At 40.7% G+C, this 20726-nt stretch overlaps 1 protein-coding gene across 2 annotated transcripts in view; it reads left to right on the top strand.

Annotated features, from left to right (window-relative positions):
- Nucleotides 1-20726, top strand: part of SMC6 (structural maintenance of chromosomes 6) — an 82828-nt gene that overhangs the window by 11086 nt on the left and 51016 nt on the right. For both annotated transcript variants that reach the window (XM_034766551.1, XM_034766552.1), the window contains 9 exons: nucleotides 8493-8598; nucleotides 9592-9728; nucleotides 11330-11391; nucleotides 14976-15056; nucleotides 15633-15734; nucleotides 15988-16107; nucleotides 16219-16317; nucleotides 19302-19448; nucleotides 20495-20583. In XM_034766551.1, the coding sequence (XP_034622442.1) occupies nucleotides 8493-8598; nucleotides 9592-9728; nucleotides 11330-11391; nucleotides 14976-15056; nucleotides 15633-15734; nucleotides 15988-16107; nucleotides 16219-16317; nucleotides 19302-19448; nucleotides 20495-20583 (943 nt within the window). The remainder of the gene's footprint in view (nucleotides 1-8492; nucleotides 8599-9591; nucleotides 9729-11329; nucleotides 11392-14975; nucleotides 15057-15632; nucleotides 15735-15987; nucleotides 16108-16218; nucleotides 16318-19301; nucleotides 19449-20494; nucleotides 20584-20726) is intronic.

The raw sequence follows: 20726 nt of genomic DNA, 5'->3' as shown, positions 1-20726 counted from the left end.
TGCCCTGTTGTATTGTTGCTGGTATTTTCTTCTGCTTGTGTAGTGTACATGGTGATACAAACAAAGCTAACAGCATTGGAGAAGAAGGGTACATAATAAACCTCTACATGGCTAGGGTAATTAAATATACAATCATATTAATAACTGGGGCTGTCAAATGATTTAAAAAATTAATAGTGATTAATCACCCGATTTAAAAAAAACATGATTAATTGCAGTTTTAATTGCACTATGAATAGAATACCATTTATTTAAATATTTGTGGATGTTTTTTACATATTCAAATATACTGATTACAATTACAACACAATAGCAAGTACACAGTGTTCACTTTATATTATTTTTTATTACAAATATTTGCACTATAAAAAAGATAAAAGAAATAGTATTTTTCAATTCACCTCATAGAAGTCTGTAGTGCAATGGTCTTTATCATGAAAGTGCAATTTACAAATCTAGATTTTTTTGTTACATTACTGCACTCAAAAACAAAACAAGTAAAACTTTAGAGCCTACAAGTCTATTCAGTCCTACTTCATGTTCAGCCAATTGCTAAGACAAACAAGCTTGTTTACATTTATGGGAGATAATGCTGCCTGCCTCTTATTTACAAAGTTACCTGAAAGTGAGAACAGGGATTATTAGCATGGCACTGTTGTAGCCAGTGTTGCCAAGGTATTTATATTCTAGCTATGCTAAACATTTGTTTGTCCCTTCATGCTTCGACAACCATTCCAGAGGACATGCTTCCATTTCTTTAACTAAGCACTAGGCTTGGCAGAATGATTTTTTTTTTAACAATATATAATTTGGATGGATAATATTATTTTTAAGCATTTTTAATTTTTATCTATTTAAAATTTTCACAGTGCACAAAACTGAGTTTTAATCATTTTTTTTTTTTTTTTTTTTTTAAATTTTTATTGACTTAAATTTTCAGTTGAAGGATACTGCGGGATAAGACAATGGAGAGGAGATCAGACAGACGTTAAGACTCAAAAAAGTTAAAGCTGTATAACCATGAAAATATAAATTGTCAACATCATATGTCAAAATATACTAACTCTGTAACCTTAGATCAAATTCTAAGTTCTCAAGCAGCATTTTTCTTACTTTGCCCATCTGTAAATTTTGATTATTATCGATAGAACAGGCCTGCACAACATGCGGCTCACTGTGCGGCCTGCGGGCAAGTGGTGGGGGGAGCTGCTGGCTTCACCCCCTGCCGGGTGCAGAGCCGACCTGACAGCCCCGCCCACGCGTACCGCGCTCCGGCCGGTGAGAAGCGCGGCTGCCAGGTTCGCCCCCTGCCGGGGGAAGGGGAAGGGAAAAGAGGAGGCTGACCTCACAGCCCCGCGCGTGCGCGCCGCACTCCAACCGGCTGGTCAGAAGCGCGGCTGCAAGGTTCGGCCCCTGCCTGGGGGGGGGGCCAACCTCACAGCCCCGCATGTGCGTGCCGTGCTCCGACTGTCCGGACGGTCAGAAGCGCGGCTGCCGGAGGCCCACGCGCGCCGCGCTCTAACGTCCCGAACGGCCAGAAGCGCACACATGCGTGCACGTGTCTCCGTCTCCCGCTGCCCCCGCCTGGCGTACAGCGGGTGCGTCCCTTCCGGGGCCTGCTGAGGCGGGAAGCGCTGGGCATGAGGCAGAGCCTGGGCTCGAGCCGCAGCTGGGGGGGACTGGGCCGAGACACCCCCACCCCTGCGGCCCTGCCTGCAACCAGCCAGCCCGCCCCATACCCCCCTGTCTCCAGCCAGCCCCGCACCCCTTGCCCTGCCTGCAGCCAGACCCTACCTCCAGTCAGCCCCTGCCCTGCTTCCAGCCAGCCCCATGTCCACTGGTGCCCTGCAGTTCCCAGGGCAGTAACCCTGCACACCTGTTTCAATGAGGGGGGCAGGGAGCAGCTGGGACCCACACATGTGCACACAACTAGGGTGACCAGACAGCAAGTGTGAATAACCAGAACAGGGGTGGGGGGTAATAGGAGCCTATATAAGAAAAAGACCCAAAAATTGGGACTGTCCCTATAAAATCAGGACATCTGGTCACCCTAGGACACCCCCAGGGAGTGGCGGGGACCCAGACATGTGAAATGGAGCTCATTAATAACCGATAAACAGCATATATAGCACAATGTACATAATATATAATTTTATTATTTATATAGTTATGGAAAGTAAATAATACATGGAAGAAATGAAAGGCTCCGGTGAAAATGTTCGAATTGGGCCCCGCACTTCCTAAAGCCCGTCCTGTGTGTGTGTGTTGCACCTGCCCTGCCCTGACTGCTGCCCCCTTCCCTGGTCCAGGGACCTTATCCCTCCCCGGCCTCTATCACACTGCCCCTCCCCCTCCCCCCCCGGGCTCCCTGCGGCCCCTGTATTTGTGTGTGAGACAGTCACATCCAATCCCTTCCCACTGCTCCCCTTCCCCTTCCCTGGCTTAGTTCATACCCCCAGAAAATCCCTTCAAACTGTCCCCCTTTTCCCCTCCCCTTATTTCATGGGGGGATGACGAACCGAGCGGGCGATTGGGCAGGTAGTGGCGGTTAGGCTTTATACTTCGGGGGAGGTGAGGAGGTGAGCGGCGAGTCGGTGGCTGGAAGGAGGCATCCATTTTCAGTATTTTAATTTTTGGTACTGCTGTGTGCAGTAATATAGTGATCCCTAAAAAGAAGAACAGGAGTACTTGTGGCACCTTAGAGACTAACAAATTTATTAGAGCATGCATAGAATGGTTCCATTCTATATGCATCCGAAGAAGTGGGCTGTAGTCCACGAAAGCTTATGCTCTAATAAATTTGTTAGTCTCTAAGGTGTCACAAGTACTCCTGTTCTTCTTTTTGCGGATACAGACTAACACGGCTGCTACTCTGAAACCTGTCATAGTGATCCCTGGGGGTTAAAGAGGGGTGTAATGGTGGGGCCAAGCAGGGAGGGGGTGGGTCCTATTTTACTACTGTGATCTGGTTACCCTATGCGCGCTGTTTCTTTCCCCCTCTACAGGCTTCCACACACTGTCAGTGCCTTGCTAGTGTGCCACGTGCCGTGAGATATCTCTTCTCTTTGTGTGTGACTGAGTGTTTCCCTTGTGTGTGAATTTATTCAACAAAATCTTGAGCTTCATAATGGCTACCATGACTGAAAAGAAAAAGAGAAAAATAGAATCCAAGCACAGAGTTTTCAACACTGAATGGACAAATAAATACTTATGTACTGTTTCCAAAGACAAAATACTGTGCCTTGTGTGTTGAGAAACGTTAGCCGTTCCGAAAGAATACAACCTTCGGCGGCACTTTGAAACTAAACATCCCAATCTCGCCAAATTGAACCCAAATGAAAAAATAATTAAACCAGCCAGTTTAGTGAAAAACCTTAGTGGAGAACAGCAAATTTTCAAGAAAGTGAGCACTGAGAACGATACAGATATTAAAGTAAGCTTTCAAATTTCTAAGGAAATTGCTGCTGCTGGGAAATGCTTCACAGAAGACAAGTTTTTAAAAAAGTGTATGTTGATTGCTGTATCTGAGTTATGAGGGGAATATTTGAGAATGTCAGTCCATCATGCATGACTGTACAGAGAAGAATAGCTAACATTTCTACTAATCTAAGTGATCAGTTAAAGCAGAGAGTCAGTGAATTCTGCTTTTACTCCCTAGCTATGGATGAAAGCACCGATTTAAAAGACACTGCCCAACTTTTTATTTTTATTAGAGGTATTGATAAAAATTTTGAAATTACTGAAGAACTTGTTGGCATGTGCTCCATGATGAGTCACACAACTGGAAAAGAAATCTCCAGTGAAGTGATAAAGTGCATGAGTGATAAGTTGGGAATAGATTTCACAAACTTGGTGGCCATTTGTACTGATGGTGCTCCAGCTATGTGTGGAAAAAATGTTGGAGCAGTTACACTTCTTGAAGAATTTATCGGGAGAAAAATAACCAAACATCACTGCATTATACATCAGCAGATTTTGTGTAGCAAAGTCTTAAAATTTGAGCATATAATGTCAGTGGTAGTTTCCATTGTAAATCTCATCCGTTCTAGAGGACTAAAACATAGGACATTTCGAGCCTTTCTTGAAGGGGAAGACGCCGAGTGCAGCGACTTAATCTACCATACGGAAGTGAGGTGGTTGAGTCGAGGAAGAGTGCTCCAGCATTTCGTTGCTTTGAAAGAGGAGATAGCAAAATTCCTAGAGAATGGGCCAGTAAAATTCCCGGAGCTTGAAAATGAGTCCTGGAATCAAGATCTCTTTTTCTTTTGTGATATTACAGCACACCTGAATGATCTCAACATTCAACTTATATTTCAAATGTGTGCAGCAGTGAAAGCTTTCAAAATGAAATTGAAACTTTTCAAAAGTCAGCTGTCAAAAGGTGAAATGTGTCATTTTCCCACTTGTGCACAGCGTATCCCTCAGCACAAACACGCCGAGTTAGGAGAAAAATACGCAAAGCACATCAATCTTTTGATTGAAGAATTTGACAGAAGACTTACTTTGTCTAAAGATGATGACATCCAGTTGAAGCTGATTGAAGATCCCTTTTCTGTGGATCCAGAGGAAGTGCCACAAGATTTGCAGTTGGAGGTTATTGAACTTCAATGTTCAGCAGTTTACCGAAATAAGCACAGAGAAAGCAGCCTGTGGGACTTCTATAAAAGTCTGGACGATGAAAAATACAAGAATCTTATTGAAGGTGCACTGAAAACGCTCAGCATTTTTGGAAGCACTTACATATGTGAACAAACATTTTCCATCATGAACATGAATAAAAACAAGCAACGTTCTTCTCTGACTGACGACCATTTGGAAGACATTATGAAAATATCCATTTCAAATATGACCCCCGAATATGACAAGCTTGTTGCCGAAAAGAGATGTAATATCTCTCATTAAATTTGCAAGATAATTATGAAAAGTACAAATGTTTTCTTTCAATGGAACAGGTGTTTTTCATTTGTCCATGATTCATAAAAAATTAAAATAATTAAAAAAATTGTTACTTTATTAAGAATTTTTCAATTAAAGCAATCACCCCCCCCCCCCCAAAAAAAACCCTTCCTTTTCGGCCCACAGCTGTTTCGGCGGGGCGGTGCTGGGGAAGGAGGGTTTGTTTCCGTGGTGCGGGCGGCGCTGGGGTGGGGGATGTGTTTCGGGGGGTGTAGCAGGGTGGTTACCCCGCTCCTGTCCTGAAGGGCTTAAAACAGCTTTGGGGGAGGGCTGTGGCAGGGGAAAAGCTGAGCTGATTGAGGAAGCCGCTGCAGCTGGGCCATGCCACAATCAGGCCCCAGCTGGCCTGTATAAAAAGGCTGTGAGCCAGAGGCCCAGAGGAAGTCTCTCTCTGCTTGTAGAGAGAGAAGGGTCTGGCTGCTAGGGAGTTGAGCAGGGTACTGGGAGTGGAGCAGGGCTGGGGAAGGCTAGAGGAGCTGGGGAACTCCAGCCTGGAAAACCCCCAAGCTGCGGACCTAGCTAAGGGCCTAAGACCAGTACCAGGGCTGCAGAGGGGCAGCCCAGCTATAGAGGGAGGCAGCAGGTCCAAACCCAACCTTGCCTGTGATGAGTGGCTGATATACTGCAGTCTACCTCAGGGCGCGGGGGCTAGTTGGTGACTGGCAGTAGCCTTATACTGAGGTGAGGTGGGGATTAGAGGATTGGGGGTTCCCCAGAGAGAGGAGACCAAGAGCCAGAGTGTGGGGGTATTGCCAGGGGGCAGCACCTCAGATCAAAGGTCACCGGGGTCCAGGGGGGACACAGAACCAGCGGCAGTGGGACACCGGCCTGCAGAGGTCGCTCCAATGGCTGGATGAGCTAATTCCCGAGAAGACCAGCAGGAGGCGCCGCCGGGGTGAGTCCTGCTTGCTTAAACGGGGGCTGGGCGGCGCTGGTGGGGGACGGGGTTCAGTGGGGCTGGGTGGCGCTGGGGGGGGGGGAAACGTGTTTCAGCACGGCCGGGGGGTTTCGGTCCTCAGCTATTTTCTTTGGAGTAATATGGCCCTCGCCGCTTTACGAGTTGTGCAGGCCTGCGATAGAAGTATGTTTTCATCTTTTTTTGTGCATACAGTGAAATTGACATTTATCAACATTTACCTATAAAAATCTAATTCTTCCAAGCATACTTAGCCCATGATTACCATTCAAAATGTTCTCAGCAGATGAAATACATCCTAGAAAGCTCAAGGAGCTGACTGAGGAGATATCTAAGCCATTAGCGATTATCTTCGAAAAGTCATGGAAGACTGGAGAGATTGCAGAGGACTGGAAAAGGGCAAATACAGTGCACATCTATAAAAAGGGAAATAACAACAATACAGGTTATGGGGGGAAGCGGTAGATGTGGTATATCTTGATTTTAGTAAGGCTTTTGATACTGTCTCACATGACCTTCTCATAAACAAAGGAAATACAACCTAGATGGAGGTGGGTGCATAACTGGTTGGAAAACTGTTCCCAGAGAGTAGTTATCAATAGTTCACAGTCATGCTGGAAGGGCATAACAAGTGGGGTCCTGTAGGGATCAGTTCTGGTTCTGTTCAATATCTTCATCAGTGATTTAGAAAATGTCATAGAGAGTACACTAATAAAGTTTGCAGACGATACCAAGCTGGGAGGAGTTGCAAGTGCTTTGGAGGATAGGATTATAATGGAAAATGATCTGGACAAACTGGAGAAATGATCTGAAGTAAATAGGATGAAATTCAATAAGGACAAATGTAAAGTACTCCGCTTAGGAAGGAACAATCTGTTGCAACCTACAAAATGGGGAATGATGACCTAGGATGGAGTACTTTAGAAAGGGATCTTGAGGTCATAGTGGACCACAGGCTAAATATGAGTCAACAGTGTAACACTGTTGCAAAAAAAAGCGAACATAATTTTGGGATATGATAGCAGGAGTGTTGTAAGCAAGACACAAGAAGTAATTCTTCTGCTCTACTCCGTGCCGATTAGGCCTCAGCTGGAGTACTGTGTCCAGTTCTGGGCACCACATTTCAGGAAAGATGTGGACAAATCGGAGAAAGTCCAGAGAAGAGCAACAAAAATGATTAAAGGTCTGGAAAACATGACCTGTGAGGAAAGATTGAAAAAAATTGGGTTTGTTTAGTTTGGAGAAGAGAAGACTCAGAGGGACATAAGTTTTCAAGCACCTAAAAGGTTGTTACAAGGAGGAGGGAGAAAAATTATTCTCCTTAACCTCAGAGGGCAGAACAAGAAGCAATGGTCTTAAATTGCAGCCATGGTGGTTTAGGTTGGAATTAGGAAAAAGCTTCCTAACTGTCAGGGTAATTAAGCACTGGACTAAATTGTCTAGGGAGGTTGTGAAGTATGTTGTGAAGAAGGTTGCTATGCATCCGAAGAAGTGAGGTTTTTACTCACGAAAGCTTATGCCCAAATAAATCTGTTAGTCTTTAAGGTGCCACCAGACTTCTTGTTGTTTTTTTAGGGAGGTTGTGGAATCTCCATAATTGGAGATTTTTAAGACCAGATTAGACAAACAATGGTCAGGGATGGTCTAGAATGATAATCCTTAGTCCTGCCATGAGTGCAGGGGACTGGACTAGATGACCTCTCAAGGTCCTTTCCAACTGGTAGACTCACTACTTTCAGAACAGATCCAAAATATAGAAAAGTTGAGAAAACTTTATCTGGTGCATGGTTTGTCTTAATTCTTGGTCTCTGAAAATTATTTTGTGATTAGAGGTAAAAAGTCAGTATAAACCGAACTCTTGCACATTCAAGCTCTGGAAAATAACTTGTTAAATGCATTGTTACTGTCTTGTAGGGGCTAAAATGGCTGATTTTTTTTGTTTTGTTTGGGTTTTTTCAAATCAGGTTTTTAGTAAGATTATCTGTCCTTTATTCACAATTTAAAGGATGGGTGTTAGGTAAAACAAATACATTTAATTTTTTCTTGTGCATTTCACCTGCTTGGACAGTCAACAAATAGAAAAATAACTAGTCGCCTCGGCTTGCATTTCTAGTCACTTTTGCTCTGTGTGTGCTCTGTCCTAGTGTAGCACTGCAATGTTAGGATTGCAGTCACTGCAGAAACTTATTATTTTCATACTTAAAATAGTGATCTTTGAATTCTTTTTGTTCTGTAAAACATTTTAGTATAGCTTTGGAAAAACAAAATGCACAAACAGTACTACTTCTCAAATTTGGACATGAACTACTTGACCTATACTTGTTCATGTTAGGAGATAAAATTATAGATATTCTTTTCAACTCAGTTTGAATACATTGAACTTTAGAAAGCTTTTTGTGGAATAAAAACTGGAAAAGCGGTAATATTTTGCCAACATTGGAACAGTTGGTGTGTGCGCCTATCATATCTTTTACAGTAGATATTCTTAAAGTCTATTTTCAGTTTTATTAGTTTGATTTAGATGTGTGCAGATTTGTCTAAAATTATATACACTGTAATTGAATTGTATAAATAGAAGACAGTACTGTTTTATAAAAAGATTTCTTGTTTGCTTTTTCAGGTGGGAAGAGTGCTGTATTAACTGCTCTTATTGTTGGTCTTGGGGGAAAAGCTACCACAACTAACAGAGGATCCTCTTTGAAAGTATTTGTGAAAGATGGAGAGACGTAAGCAAAACTCTGTATTGATGTATTTGAGGTGGGCTGTTACTTTGATGTTAAAATTAGTTTGGTCCATTGAGTTACAAAGTCCTTAGTTTTCCCTTTTGCTTTATTGGGCCTTTTATAGAGCGTCAGGATGAGAAACATTTTTAAAAATGTAGAAATGTTTGGTTTTAAAATAGTAAAAATTAGTGGTTGGACTTCGGTGTGATATCTGAAACTACTAAATTTTTTTAATGAATTTGAAATTTAGTCACTGTCTTTAACTGCTATATAAATAGAAATTTCATTTCCTCTCAGTAGTCAATTCTAAAGTAACTTAAATATTTTAAAGAATGCCCATAAGTGTACTGAACTTTCTTTAAACTCTTTCCTTTACTTTGAGCAGCCTATTTATCCCCTTCTGCAGTGGCAACTTTATTTTTGTCTGGAATGGGTTGTCCAATACCCAGAGCTGATTGTTAATGTTCCTCTCAGCCCCCAAAGTAGAAAGTTGACTTATGTACTAATTCAGTTATCTATTATTTGATTTATTACTTTTTCACTGAGTTGGACAGACACAATGGAAGGCCTTTTGCTCTCAGAGCATATAAAATTGTTGCAGCACTGCCAGTCTGCCATCCTACCCTTTCAGATAGATTTAAACTTTCTGTTAACATACTACTTAAAGCCTTTTTTAATGCTATGTTTATGTGGTTCTATAGCTGCGTGCTCATAAAAGTAAAGGTCTGGTATCATGGTTAGATCCAGACACATTGCTCAGACAGCTCTGGCCATGCAACTCAGTTTGGCCTGTAGAACTTTCTGCTTTGGAGCTCAAACTCTCCTGTGCAAACACAGTACCACAGTAGTTCTGTGTTGACCTACAATTAGGGTGAAACAGACCCAAGTAACTTTCGATTGTGGCCTAAACAGGAATTGAAAATCTATTGGTGGAAAGTCTATTTCTTTATCTTGAATGATTCAAACTCAGATATTTTAAGTTACTATTTATTTTAGTTCTGCAGATGTTTCAATAACGTTAAGAAACCGAGGTAAAGATGCATTTAAACCAGAAGTATATGGCAGTTCTATTATTGTGACTCAACACATTAGCATGGATGGAAGTCGTAGTTATAAACTGAAAAGCAAAACAGGTTTGGCAATACTTCGTTTTATTTTCAATTTTAAAGCATTTGAAAAAAATATTTTCATTACCCTTTTGTATGTTTGTGAAGGATTAGGTATTTCCTGTGAGCCAATGAAAATTCAAAAGGTAATGACAGAGTTAGCTAGTTTTTCTATACTGGTTCTGAGAGAGAGAGATGCTTGAACAATAAAATAAATAAAAAATGTAACTTCCATTATTTTAAAAAGTAAAACTTAATATCTTTCTAGTAACATATTTGCATTTCTGTATTCTGACTTTAACAGTACTGTGAAATTATTATCCATATTCTTACATTAATTAAGAAATACTAAGTAGTATGTGTCACATTCTGACTAGTGAGAGGTTGTGTCACCACCTGCCTCGCAACCTCGGGTGCCTCACAATATTTTGCTGCTGTATCTCCCAACCTGAGCCCCCTCACAAACAACCAGACAGCATGCAGGTCACATCCTGAGTGTCTGTATAGCTGCAGCCTGCCAGCAGTACTCTGGCTTCTACCAGCCTTGATTATCACTTCCAGGATGACCCCAACACACCCCCAGGCCCGAATTTTCCCAAAAACGTGTTCTGCATTGTCTAGTCATCTCCTGGATAGTTCAGATATTAGAGGTTTATTGCCCTTGTAAGGGGTTAATATTCAACAGTATGCTTTTTAATTGGAGTTACCTAAACAGTTCAATTTAAACACAGCAGTGGATTAGTTTTGATTAAAGAATAAAACAAGTTTATTTAAGTACAAGGAGAGATTTTAAGACAGTACAAATATAAGGTGTTAGTCAGAAGTGATTACAAGGGAAATAAAGATAAAACACTTTCTAGTAACTAAAACTTAAAAAACTAGACTTGGTCCCAGATAAAATCCTTACCACTGGTTCTAAGCAGCATTGCTGACCAAATTCTCAGGTCTGAATCCCTCCTAAAGGCTGGTTCCTTTGTCATTTTAGGTGAAAGAGTAAGCAAGAAAGATAGGGAGAGGAAGAAAGAGAGAATCCGTTGGGGGGGAAGGGAAGAGGGTGTTTGCCCCTCACTTTTATAGTTCAGTCACCCTATGAAATTCATTTTCCTGAGCATTACCCCTAGATAAAGTTCCTTATCACTGTGAAGATGAAGATATGGGGCTTCATGATGAAAGAGGTTCCATATTGTTGTTTGTTAAAATGTACGTTGATCTGTTCCTGTCCCCGTATTGCCAAACAACTTTGATGACACCTGGCTAGAGGCATCAGCTTGTCCTTTTGTCTTTGAGAAACTGGTTAAGCCACTCCCTAGACTTGTCTGGTAAATGTATTTCAGTCATAATTTCAGTTTGTTAAAAACTTTACATAATGTTGTTATGTTAGGTTAATAACTTTAAATAATGTTGCTGCATACATTGACCAGTGAGCTATTGGTTTTCAAGTGATACCTCACAAGGTATATTTTGTACAAAGATTATTAGAATAGTGTGTAGAGTGTAAATACAGTGGTGCATTCAGTCACAATATAGCAAGCTATACATTTTTTGTACTTATCTATTATTTTGGATATAAACTGTGATTTGGGCTTTTTTCTTTTTTCTTTTTTTTTTTTTTTTTTTAATACCTTCAGGGACATTAATTTCTTCTAAGAAAGAAGAACTTACTGCAATACTGGATCACTTTAATATACAGGTAATTGCTGAAATATTTGTTAGAGTTCTACATTACTTGTAGAGGCAAACTGAACATATTTGATAAAGCATGCTCCATTTTGATAAACGAGGGCACTAGTTCTTTCATACTAGCACAGTGCTACATCAGTTCACATTCAAAAGGTTATCTTCACAGGCAGTGGCTAGAAACTCAGGTTTGAAAAGGAAAAACGGAATTTGCATTCTGCAGGGTATGAATTTGCTATAGAGGTTGGATAAACAAAATAAGCAAACCAGATGGGACCTAACGTTTGGGATTCAGTCATGCTGTTCTGGGAATTCCCAGCTTATGTATTGATGCCTGTTATTTCATCCATACAGTAGAACCTCAGAGTTATGAACACCAGAGGTATGAACTGATCAGTCAACCACACACCTCATTTAGAACCAGAAGTACGCAATCAGGCAGTAACAGAGACCAAAAAATAAGCAAATACAGTATAGTACTGTTAAATGTAAACTACTAAAAAAAAATAAAGGGAAAGCAGCATTTTTCTTCTGCATAGTAAAGTTTCAAAGCTGTATTAAGTCAATGTTCAGTTGTAAACTTTTGAAAGAATAACCATAAAGTTTTGTTCAGAGTTATGAACAACCTCCATTCCCGAGGTGTTCATAACTCGGAAGTTCTACTGTAATTGGAGATCGTTATAGTATCTTATTTTACTCACTTTCTGCAGAGGGTCTGTAGATCAACCTGTTCTAGCAGAGACCTATTTGGTTAGTTTTCTTCCTGTTAAGTGATTCAGGGAAGAATAATATGTACTACTATGCACAACACTATAAAATGTTTTACAGCAACACATATTCAACATGTGCAAAGAAAATCTTTAGTATGTTACAACTTAATGCAAATATTGTACTGATTTTATCAGAATTTCCATGCCAAGTATAATTTTTTGGGATGTGCTGAATGGTTTGTGGAACTGAAGATGGAGTCTTATCTTTATTTCACTCATATAGAATTGATTCCAGATCAATCATGGAGAAAATCATGACACTCTACAGCTGTTCAATGGTCTGTTTAACCATACCTCCTCCAACTCCCCTCCCCGCATACATTTTTACCTTCATTTCACTTCTTAGTAGCCAGTGTTTACGTCGGCCTGGTCTACACTATGGGATTAGGTCGAATGTAGCCGCATTAGGTCGATTTAAAAATGACTGCGTCCACACAACCAACCCCATTCTGTTGACCTAAAGGGCTCTTAAAATCGACTTCTGTCCTCCTCCCCAGTGAGGGAAGTAGCGCTAAAATCAACCTTGCTGGGTCAAATTTGGGGTAGTGCAGATGCAAATCGACGGTATTGGCCTCCGGGAGCTATCCCAGAGTGCTCCATTGTGACCGCTCTGATCAGCACTTTGAACTCCGATGCACTAGCCAGGTACACAGGAAAATCCCCGGGAACTTTTGAATTTCATTTCCTGTTTGGTCAGCGTGGCGGCAGCACTGGTAGCCCCCCCAGAATCACAAATGAGCTCCAGCATGGACTAAAAGGGAGACACTGGATACCTTGTCCGTTATCTCATTTTTTTTTAATTAAGAAAGAATGCATGGTTTCAAAACAATAGTTACTTTATTTTGAACGGGGGAGGATGGTTGGCTTACAGGGAATTAAAATCAACAGAGGGGGTGGGTTTGCATCAAGGAGAAATGCACACAACTGTCACACCGAAGCCTGACCAGTCATGAAACTGGTTTTCAAAGCCTCTCTGATGCGCAGCATGCCTTGCTGTACTCTTCTAATCGCCCTGGTGTCTGGCTGCTCAAAATCGGATGCCAGGCGATTTGCCTCAACCTCCCACCCCGCCATAAACGTCTCCCCCTTACTCTCACAGATATTATGGAGCACACAGCAAGCATCAGTAACGATGGGAATGTTGTTTGCGCTGAGGTCTGACCTACTCAGCAAACAGCGCCAGCGAGCTTTTAAACATCCAAAGGCACATTCTACCACCAGTCTGCCCTTGCTCAGCCTATAGTTGAAATGCTCCTTATTACTGTCCAGGCTGCCTGTGTAAGGCTTCATGAGCCGTGGGAGCAAGGGGTAGGGCGGGTCCCCAAGGATAACTATTAGCATTTCAACATCCCCAATGGTAATTTTCTGGATCTGGGTAGTAAGTCCCTTCTTGCAGCTGCTCAAACAGCCTGGAGTTCCTAAATATGCGAGCTTCGTGCACCTTTCCTGGCCATCCCACGTTAATGTCGGTGAAACATCCCTTGTGATTCACCAGTGCTTGCAGCACCATTGGGAAGTATCCCTTGCTGTATGTATGTATGTATTGGTTGGTAAGGTAGTTCGGTGCCAAGATGGGGATATGCGTTCCGTCTATCGCCCCACCACAGTTAGGAAACCCCATTGCAGCAAAGCCATCCAGTGCGACCTGCACGTTTCCCAGAGGCACTACCCTTGATAACAGAATGTCAATGATTGCTTTTGGCTACTTGGATCACAGTAACCCCTACAGTAGACTTGCCCAGTCCAAATTGATTCCTGTCTGACTGGTAGCAGTCAGGCGTTGCAAGCTTCCACTGGGCTATTGCCACTCACTTCTCAACTGTCAGGGAAGCTCTCACCTTGGTGTTCCTGCACTTCAGGGTGGGGGAAAGCAACTCACAGAGTTCCAGAAAAGTGGACTTACGCATGCAAAAGTTTCGTAGCCACTGTGAATAATCCCATACCTGCAACACTATGCGGTCCCACCAGTCTTTGCTTGTTTTCCTGGCCCAGAATCGGCGTTCCACTGTATCAACCAGCCCCAGTACCGCCATGATGTCCCAGTTGCCACAGCCCGTGCTTTCAGGAATGTCTGTGTCCATGTCCTCATCAAAATCCTCCTCATGCTGGCGTTTCTTAGCCCGGTTCTGCATATACTCCAGGATAATGTGGTGTTTACAATGCTCACAACAGCAGCAGTGATGGTGAGCTGAGCGGGCTCCATGCTTGCCGTGGTATGGTGTCTGCACGGATAACCCAGGAAAAAAGGCGCGAAATGATTGTCTGCTGTTGCTTTCATGGAGGGAGGGGCGACTGACAACATGTACCCAAAACCACCCGCAACAATCTTTTTGCCCCATCTGGCATTGGGAGCTTAACCCAGAATTCCAATGGGTGGCGGAGACTGCGGGAACTGTGGGATAACTACCCACAGTGCACTGTTCTGTAAGTCGATGCTAGACATGGTAGTGAGAACACACTCGGCCGACTTAATGTGCTTAGTGTGGATATAATGCAATTGACTGTATAAAATCGATTTCTAAAAATTGACTTCTATAAAATCGACCTAATTTTGTAGTGTAGACATACCCGTCATAAACACTACTCCCACGGTGTACCTCTCTTTTGCCTTAGTGTGTGCCTTGGAAGACTCAGCAGTCAGTTTAATGAACAAGAAGACTGGACTAATGTCTCTCCTTTAGATGTGGCTCCACCAGGTCATGACTTAGTCAATTTGACAGAGGAATGTAGAAAAAGTGAAGATCTTATTTCCCATTTCTGTCAATGTGCTTTCATTAATATTAACTCAGTTTAAAATATTTCTGTTTATAAATGTGTTGTTTTACAGGTAGATAATCCTGTGTCTGTTTTAACCCAAGAGATGAGCAAGCACTTCTTACAGTCTAAAAATGAAGGTGACAAATACAAGGTAAGCTCAGCAGGATCAATGGCATTTAAATAAAATATTGTAAAATACAGTTCCTGTTCAGTCATTTTTAATTTTTAAAACTTCTGTGAGGTTGTTGCATGCAATCCAATGAAAGCAGAGTTGTATTCAGAAAAAATATGATTTAAGTGGGAATATATTTGTTTCAAATTTGTGTAAAGGATTTACCAATGGCATTGAAAAATAATTTTGGAAAAAAAAAGTTAATTGAATTTGACAGCCTTCAAAGCAAGTTGGAAAGCTTACTTTTACTCCCTGGCCTGTGAGGAGATGGCTGTTGGTAGGTCTGGGTAATGGTGGTGTGGGACTATGGGGATTGTATAGGGCGGTTAAGTACTTATTGTAGTTCCGTTATTTATGTTATGTTATTGCTGGGTTATTTGATTTTATGTGATCTGCAGGGTCTGATGCATTGGCTTAATGTTTTATAAGACTGTTTAGGGTGCTCAGACTATTGGATGGGTGCACGTTTTATAACAGTTTGTTAAAATCCACTTAATTCACTTTACACAGTTTTACCAAAGCTGACGTTTCAATCTCTCTCTTCTTTGGTTTTAGTTCTTTATGAAAGCAACCCAGCTGGAGCAGATGAAAGCTGATTATTCATACATTATGGAAACTAAGTCAAGAACTCATAAACAGATAGAACAAGGAGTAGAGGTATGTAAAGGTTACAGTGGTTAATTACTACACTCATGGACACTGAAATAATATAAGAAATACAGATATTACCCATTATAAAATACAGTTGCACCATAAATTAACTATCAACTTGTAATATAGTTTAGCTGGGTTGCTTCAATTGATTAATCTGAGTCAGTTTAAACTTTTAAAAAATTTTCCTTCTACAATTCCATACTAAACCAACAATCCTTTATGCTCATTAACATCTGAATCTTTTTACTTTTTTTAGCTTCTTCAAGACCTTAAGCAGCACTATGTCGAGAAAGAGGAGCGCTACAAAAGTATTGCTTTCGTGAGTGAAATGCAAACCAACCTAGAGGCTTTGAAACACCAAATGGCCTGGGCAGTGGTAACTTTCTTGTTAGAATATCTTTTTCTTCAACTCAAGTTCACTTAATTTATCTTCAGATTACCTTGACTGGTGTGTTGTATACTTCAGTCTTTCTTTTAAACATTTCAGGTGAATGAAACTGAAAAAGAAATGAAACCAATCAAAGATAGTATTGATATTGAGGAAGGACGTACTGAAAAGTATGACCAGAAGCTAAATGAATGGCAGGTAGGGTTGTCTTAAACAACATGTTAATTCTAAATTTAGTCTGGAAGCATAATGTAGTAAACTCTCATAATAAGCAAAGCTGATAATCAATACCACTGAACTTCGTTTTTTGCTGAAGATGGCAAATCAACTTGAAGCACTCCTTCCATTTATAGTCATTTGTAACATTCAAAGAGCTAATCAGGTTTCATATTCTTAGTACTGTGTTATAAGCTAATGCTATCAGTCAAGGGCCACAATTTAACTTTGTGAGGGCAACATATTTGACATGCATATGTTAAATTATAATTTAAAAAGTTGATTTTTAAACATTTTCTTGAATATATATCTATATAATTGTTCTAGGTTTGTTGTGTTTGGTACCATTATGTTTGTGGGAGAAAGGGCTTTTTAATGCCACTCCTCTCAATCCATTTCTGATGACTTTTTAATCAAAATTTCCACAGACAGGATACTTGAAGTTGGAAGGTGGTTGGGTGGACAGCAAGTCTCCCCTGCCATGTCACAAAGGATGACATCATTGAAATTCTGATTCTGTAGATTTTTTTAACAGTTAAAAGACTCCTTCCTTACTTTATCATTAACTTGCCCTGGGAATTGCTCCCAAACTTTTTATCTTCTTTGTTCTAGTGAGGCAGTGAAATTAGTTTAATTAAATTTATAATTCTCCACTGTTAAGTAGATTATCAGAGCTATCTACTCAGTTTCTTTCAGTTATAGCCTAAAGACCATATCTAAATAGCAGTCTTTATTTATGCACTATTGATTAGCAGTCTGAACCTTCATGGTCATATTAGTGCTCATTCACCACCCCACTTCACTGGGGACTAATTCTAGGATGGGAAGATAGTTTGTTCGCTGTACTTGTTGAGTCCTAGGTTTTTTGTTTTGTTGATTCACTCAATGACTGTCTATGTGATGTGATGTGATGTGGAATCACTGACTGAGAACCAAACTGAGATGATCAATTTTGCATAGGCCAGTGAGCAGTATTTGAATGATGGTTACTTTTAATTCTGTTCTATATAGACTCTTATACAATGCTTATCACAATACTATGAGTGCCTTTCAATCGTGTATTAAGCAATGTGATTAACATTTGTCGTGTGTGTTACGTCAAGTCATCATTGGCCAGTTGAGAGCTGGAGACCACTGGTGAAAGGCACAAGTATTCCGCAAAGAAAGACTAAATTGACTTTTCATGGCACTGGAACTTTCAGATGTGTTAAGAGAGGGACCTGATGAATCAGATATTCAGGTGATATGCATAGGAAATCAGTTCCTCACTGGGTATATTAAAAATTGCTGTTCTGTGTGTTGTTTTGAGTCATTAAAATCCCTCAACGTTTTTTTTTAACTTAGCAAAGCACTTGTTCATCTCTGAAAATTGCATATGAGCCAAATATACATTTTTAAAATGAAGCTGATTTTAGTTACTTTTTTCAGCTGGAGTATTAGCTTAATCTCACTTCTGTCTGAAATATTTTACATACGGTTATCACAGTAATTGAAATGGTTTACTTTGTGCCTTTGTCAGCACTTTGTGTTTGATCAGTTTCATGGATTTTCCTCTGTAGGGGTCCTCTGTGCCTCAGGGAATGAGAACATATCCTAAAATAAAAATAATGTAAAAAAAATTGTAAAACCACAAGAACAAAGGAAACAGAGGTAGATGTACTTGGAAACTACTTTTAATAAGGCAACCAACCACCTGGAGCACCCTCTTGCAGTAGGCTGTGGCACAATCCATGCATCCATCTCAGTTTCCCCTCTGTCTAGCCATATAAAGAATGCTCTCATTGTCTAATTCAGATTCTCACCTCTGGGCATAATTTATTCATGTACACATACGATCGTAAAACCGTTCTCCCAGTTCCCATAGTAAAACAGAAAGATACATTGATTTTCCATTCTGTCTAGAGATATCACTTTTACGGTCATCCACCCGTGAGTCTACAAGCAGTTCCTTTCTGCCCTTGTTCCAGAGCCCTGCTCTCCAGGCCATCCATCTGAGAGAATGACCAGTCTCATGACTCTTCTGCCCAAAACACAGTCCAACAACTCAGCCCTTTTCAATCTCTTGCCACTGGCTCTCCAGCTCAGGAAGGTCAACAGGCTAGTCCTTTTTCTGACTGATCCTTAGGCAGCTCTCACCTGCACCTCTCCTTGCTCTTTCAGTTTGTGTTCTCAGGCAGCCCTCCTCTGCATGCTTCTTTGATTTTTTTTCCAGGCAGCTATCACATGCTTTTTCCTATTATTATTATTATTTTTTTTTTATGGCCCAGGTGTCGTCTTTTAACTCCATTTTGTTTTCTTTTGACATGTAAAAATGTATAAATTTTTTTGTTAAGGACTGACACAGCAATTACAATGACAGCAACAGAACCATTAGCTTAATACTGAAAGCTTTCCTCCATAAACTTGGCTTGTAACTTAAACCGTGTTAAATATGGAAATATTTTAAACAGTGTCTTAAGGTACATTCTAAAACACGGCAAACCTTAAATATATCAATTATAAACTCAGTATGCTGGGAGGCAGCTAATCAGGCACAGGTGCTCTGGACCCTGCTCCTCCTTAAAGGAGTTAGTCACACTGTGACACTACTCGTGACTCTTTTTTCAAAGTTTCTGGTTTATAGTGTTAAAAAGTGCAGAGCCAAATATCCTTTTACTTTTCCCACAAGCCACACATTTGATAACTCAAATGTAGTAAATTTTGCCAGACAACAAAACAAACTCTTGGCATTAAATTTTTCAACTCAAAGGATAACTACTGGGTAACTTTTTATACGCTCCTTAAACCATGGACTTACTTAATCATATCTTCTAATGTCACTGTGGAATATATTTGGGGGAAAAAATCACTTCAAATAGCTGGCTTCAGGTTTGTCTCAGAAAGCTTTTCCTGGTTTAAAGAGTTGTGGAAATAAAATATTTTGTTTCATTACGTGAGCTCATGTATTCTCTATATTTTGTTGTAAGGTCAAAGTAAACGAAGCAGAAGAAAAGTACAAGGCCATCCAACATAAGTTAGAGAAGATCAGTGAAGAAGCACAAGCATTACAGCCTCAGTGTGTGTGTTTGAAAGCTGATGTACAAGCAAAAAGAAAAGCATACAACGAGGCTGAGGTTGGTGGAAAAACACATTTTCTAATTCTATAATGCTAATGGTGGTGTTCTGAAACACATGCTGTAGTTTAGATTACTTTGTGGAAGTTCTATGGCCTGTGTATAGAGGAGGTCAGACTTGATGACCACATTGATCCCTTCTGTTCTTTATGAAAAAGGGCCTGGTTGTGTGTTGAGCTCTGCTCAGGTGGACTCCTGCATCTATGTGGAGGCCACTGAAATCACAGGGACTTAAGGCAAGTGCAGTGTGAGACAGTACAGGGAGTGAGGGAGCTGCCTGCAGGAGACTTGAAGCCTGGAGCAGGCTTGCTAAATGAGCTAACCAGTTACACCTTGCATGGGGAGGGAACCACAAACAGCTGATTTCTAATAAGAGAGCTGAAGCAGTTGTTTGAGGGAGGTGATTCTAGGATGTCAACTCTGAGCAGGACAGCTGCAAGCCAAACCACAGGTTGGTGACTCCTAAAAAGTCATTTAAAAAAAAAAAAGGGTACTAGAGGAAAGAACCCTTTCTCTCACCAGTCTCTGAGGCAAGAGCCATGCCTTGGGACAGATTTTTGGGACTCTGTTTTACTTTTGAGTTATTTTTGGAATAAACCCACACCCCTGTAAGAGTGGTGAATGGACAAGCAAATGTCTGGAGTCTCTGTAAAAAGGCCTAGAAGAGGCAGAATAAAGGGCAAAGTAGAGGCACCCCCACCACAAGAGGATGCACAGGGCCAAACAGCTCATCCATATGGAGGCTTCCACTTGAATGGAGCCAGTTGTGTGATCAGGACCATAGGGTCTACATCCTTTATAATAGTACTAAAGATCGGATGGCTATTGGGGCCACATTAACGTAATTAGAAAAGGAACTGATAAAATGATTAGCATGACATTCAAGTTCTAATCTTCTGCTGCGGTATTGCAAAATGGTAAATCAAATGACATAAGTGTTTATCTTCAGAAAAATAGTAGATGTGTTTGATGTATTCTTTGTGAAGACCAAGTAAGCCAGTACAAATAAGAATTAATGTATTATATATGTCTAATTTTCTTGGTAGGCACATTATAATCGTTCTAGAACAGAATTAAAACGACTAGAAAAAGATGATGAACAGCTACGGAAACGAATTGAAGAACTGAAAAACAGGTAAATGCCCCACAGTGTTTGTACTACACGTTTGTGGTATGTAGAGAATGAGCTCTTCAGAATTGGATGATCCAATATCTTTATTTAAAAAAAACTCTAGCTTTCAACAGAATTTAAGATTTTCACTACTCTCTAATTTTGCT

Source organism: Trachemys scripta, chromosome 3 (assembly GCF_013100865.1).
Source record: "Trachemys scripta elegans isolate TJP31775 chromosome 3, CAS_Tse_1.0, whole genome shotgun sequence".
NCBI lineage: Eukaryota > Metazoa > Chordata > Testudines > Emydidae > Trachemys > Trachemys scripta.
The sequence above is the reverse complement of the archived record's forward strand: the minus strand, read 5'-3'. Positions and strand labels throughout refer to the sequence as shown.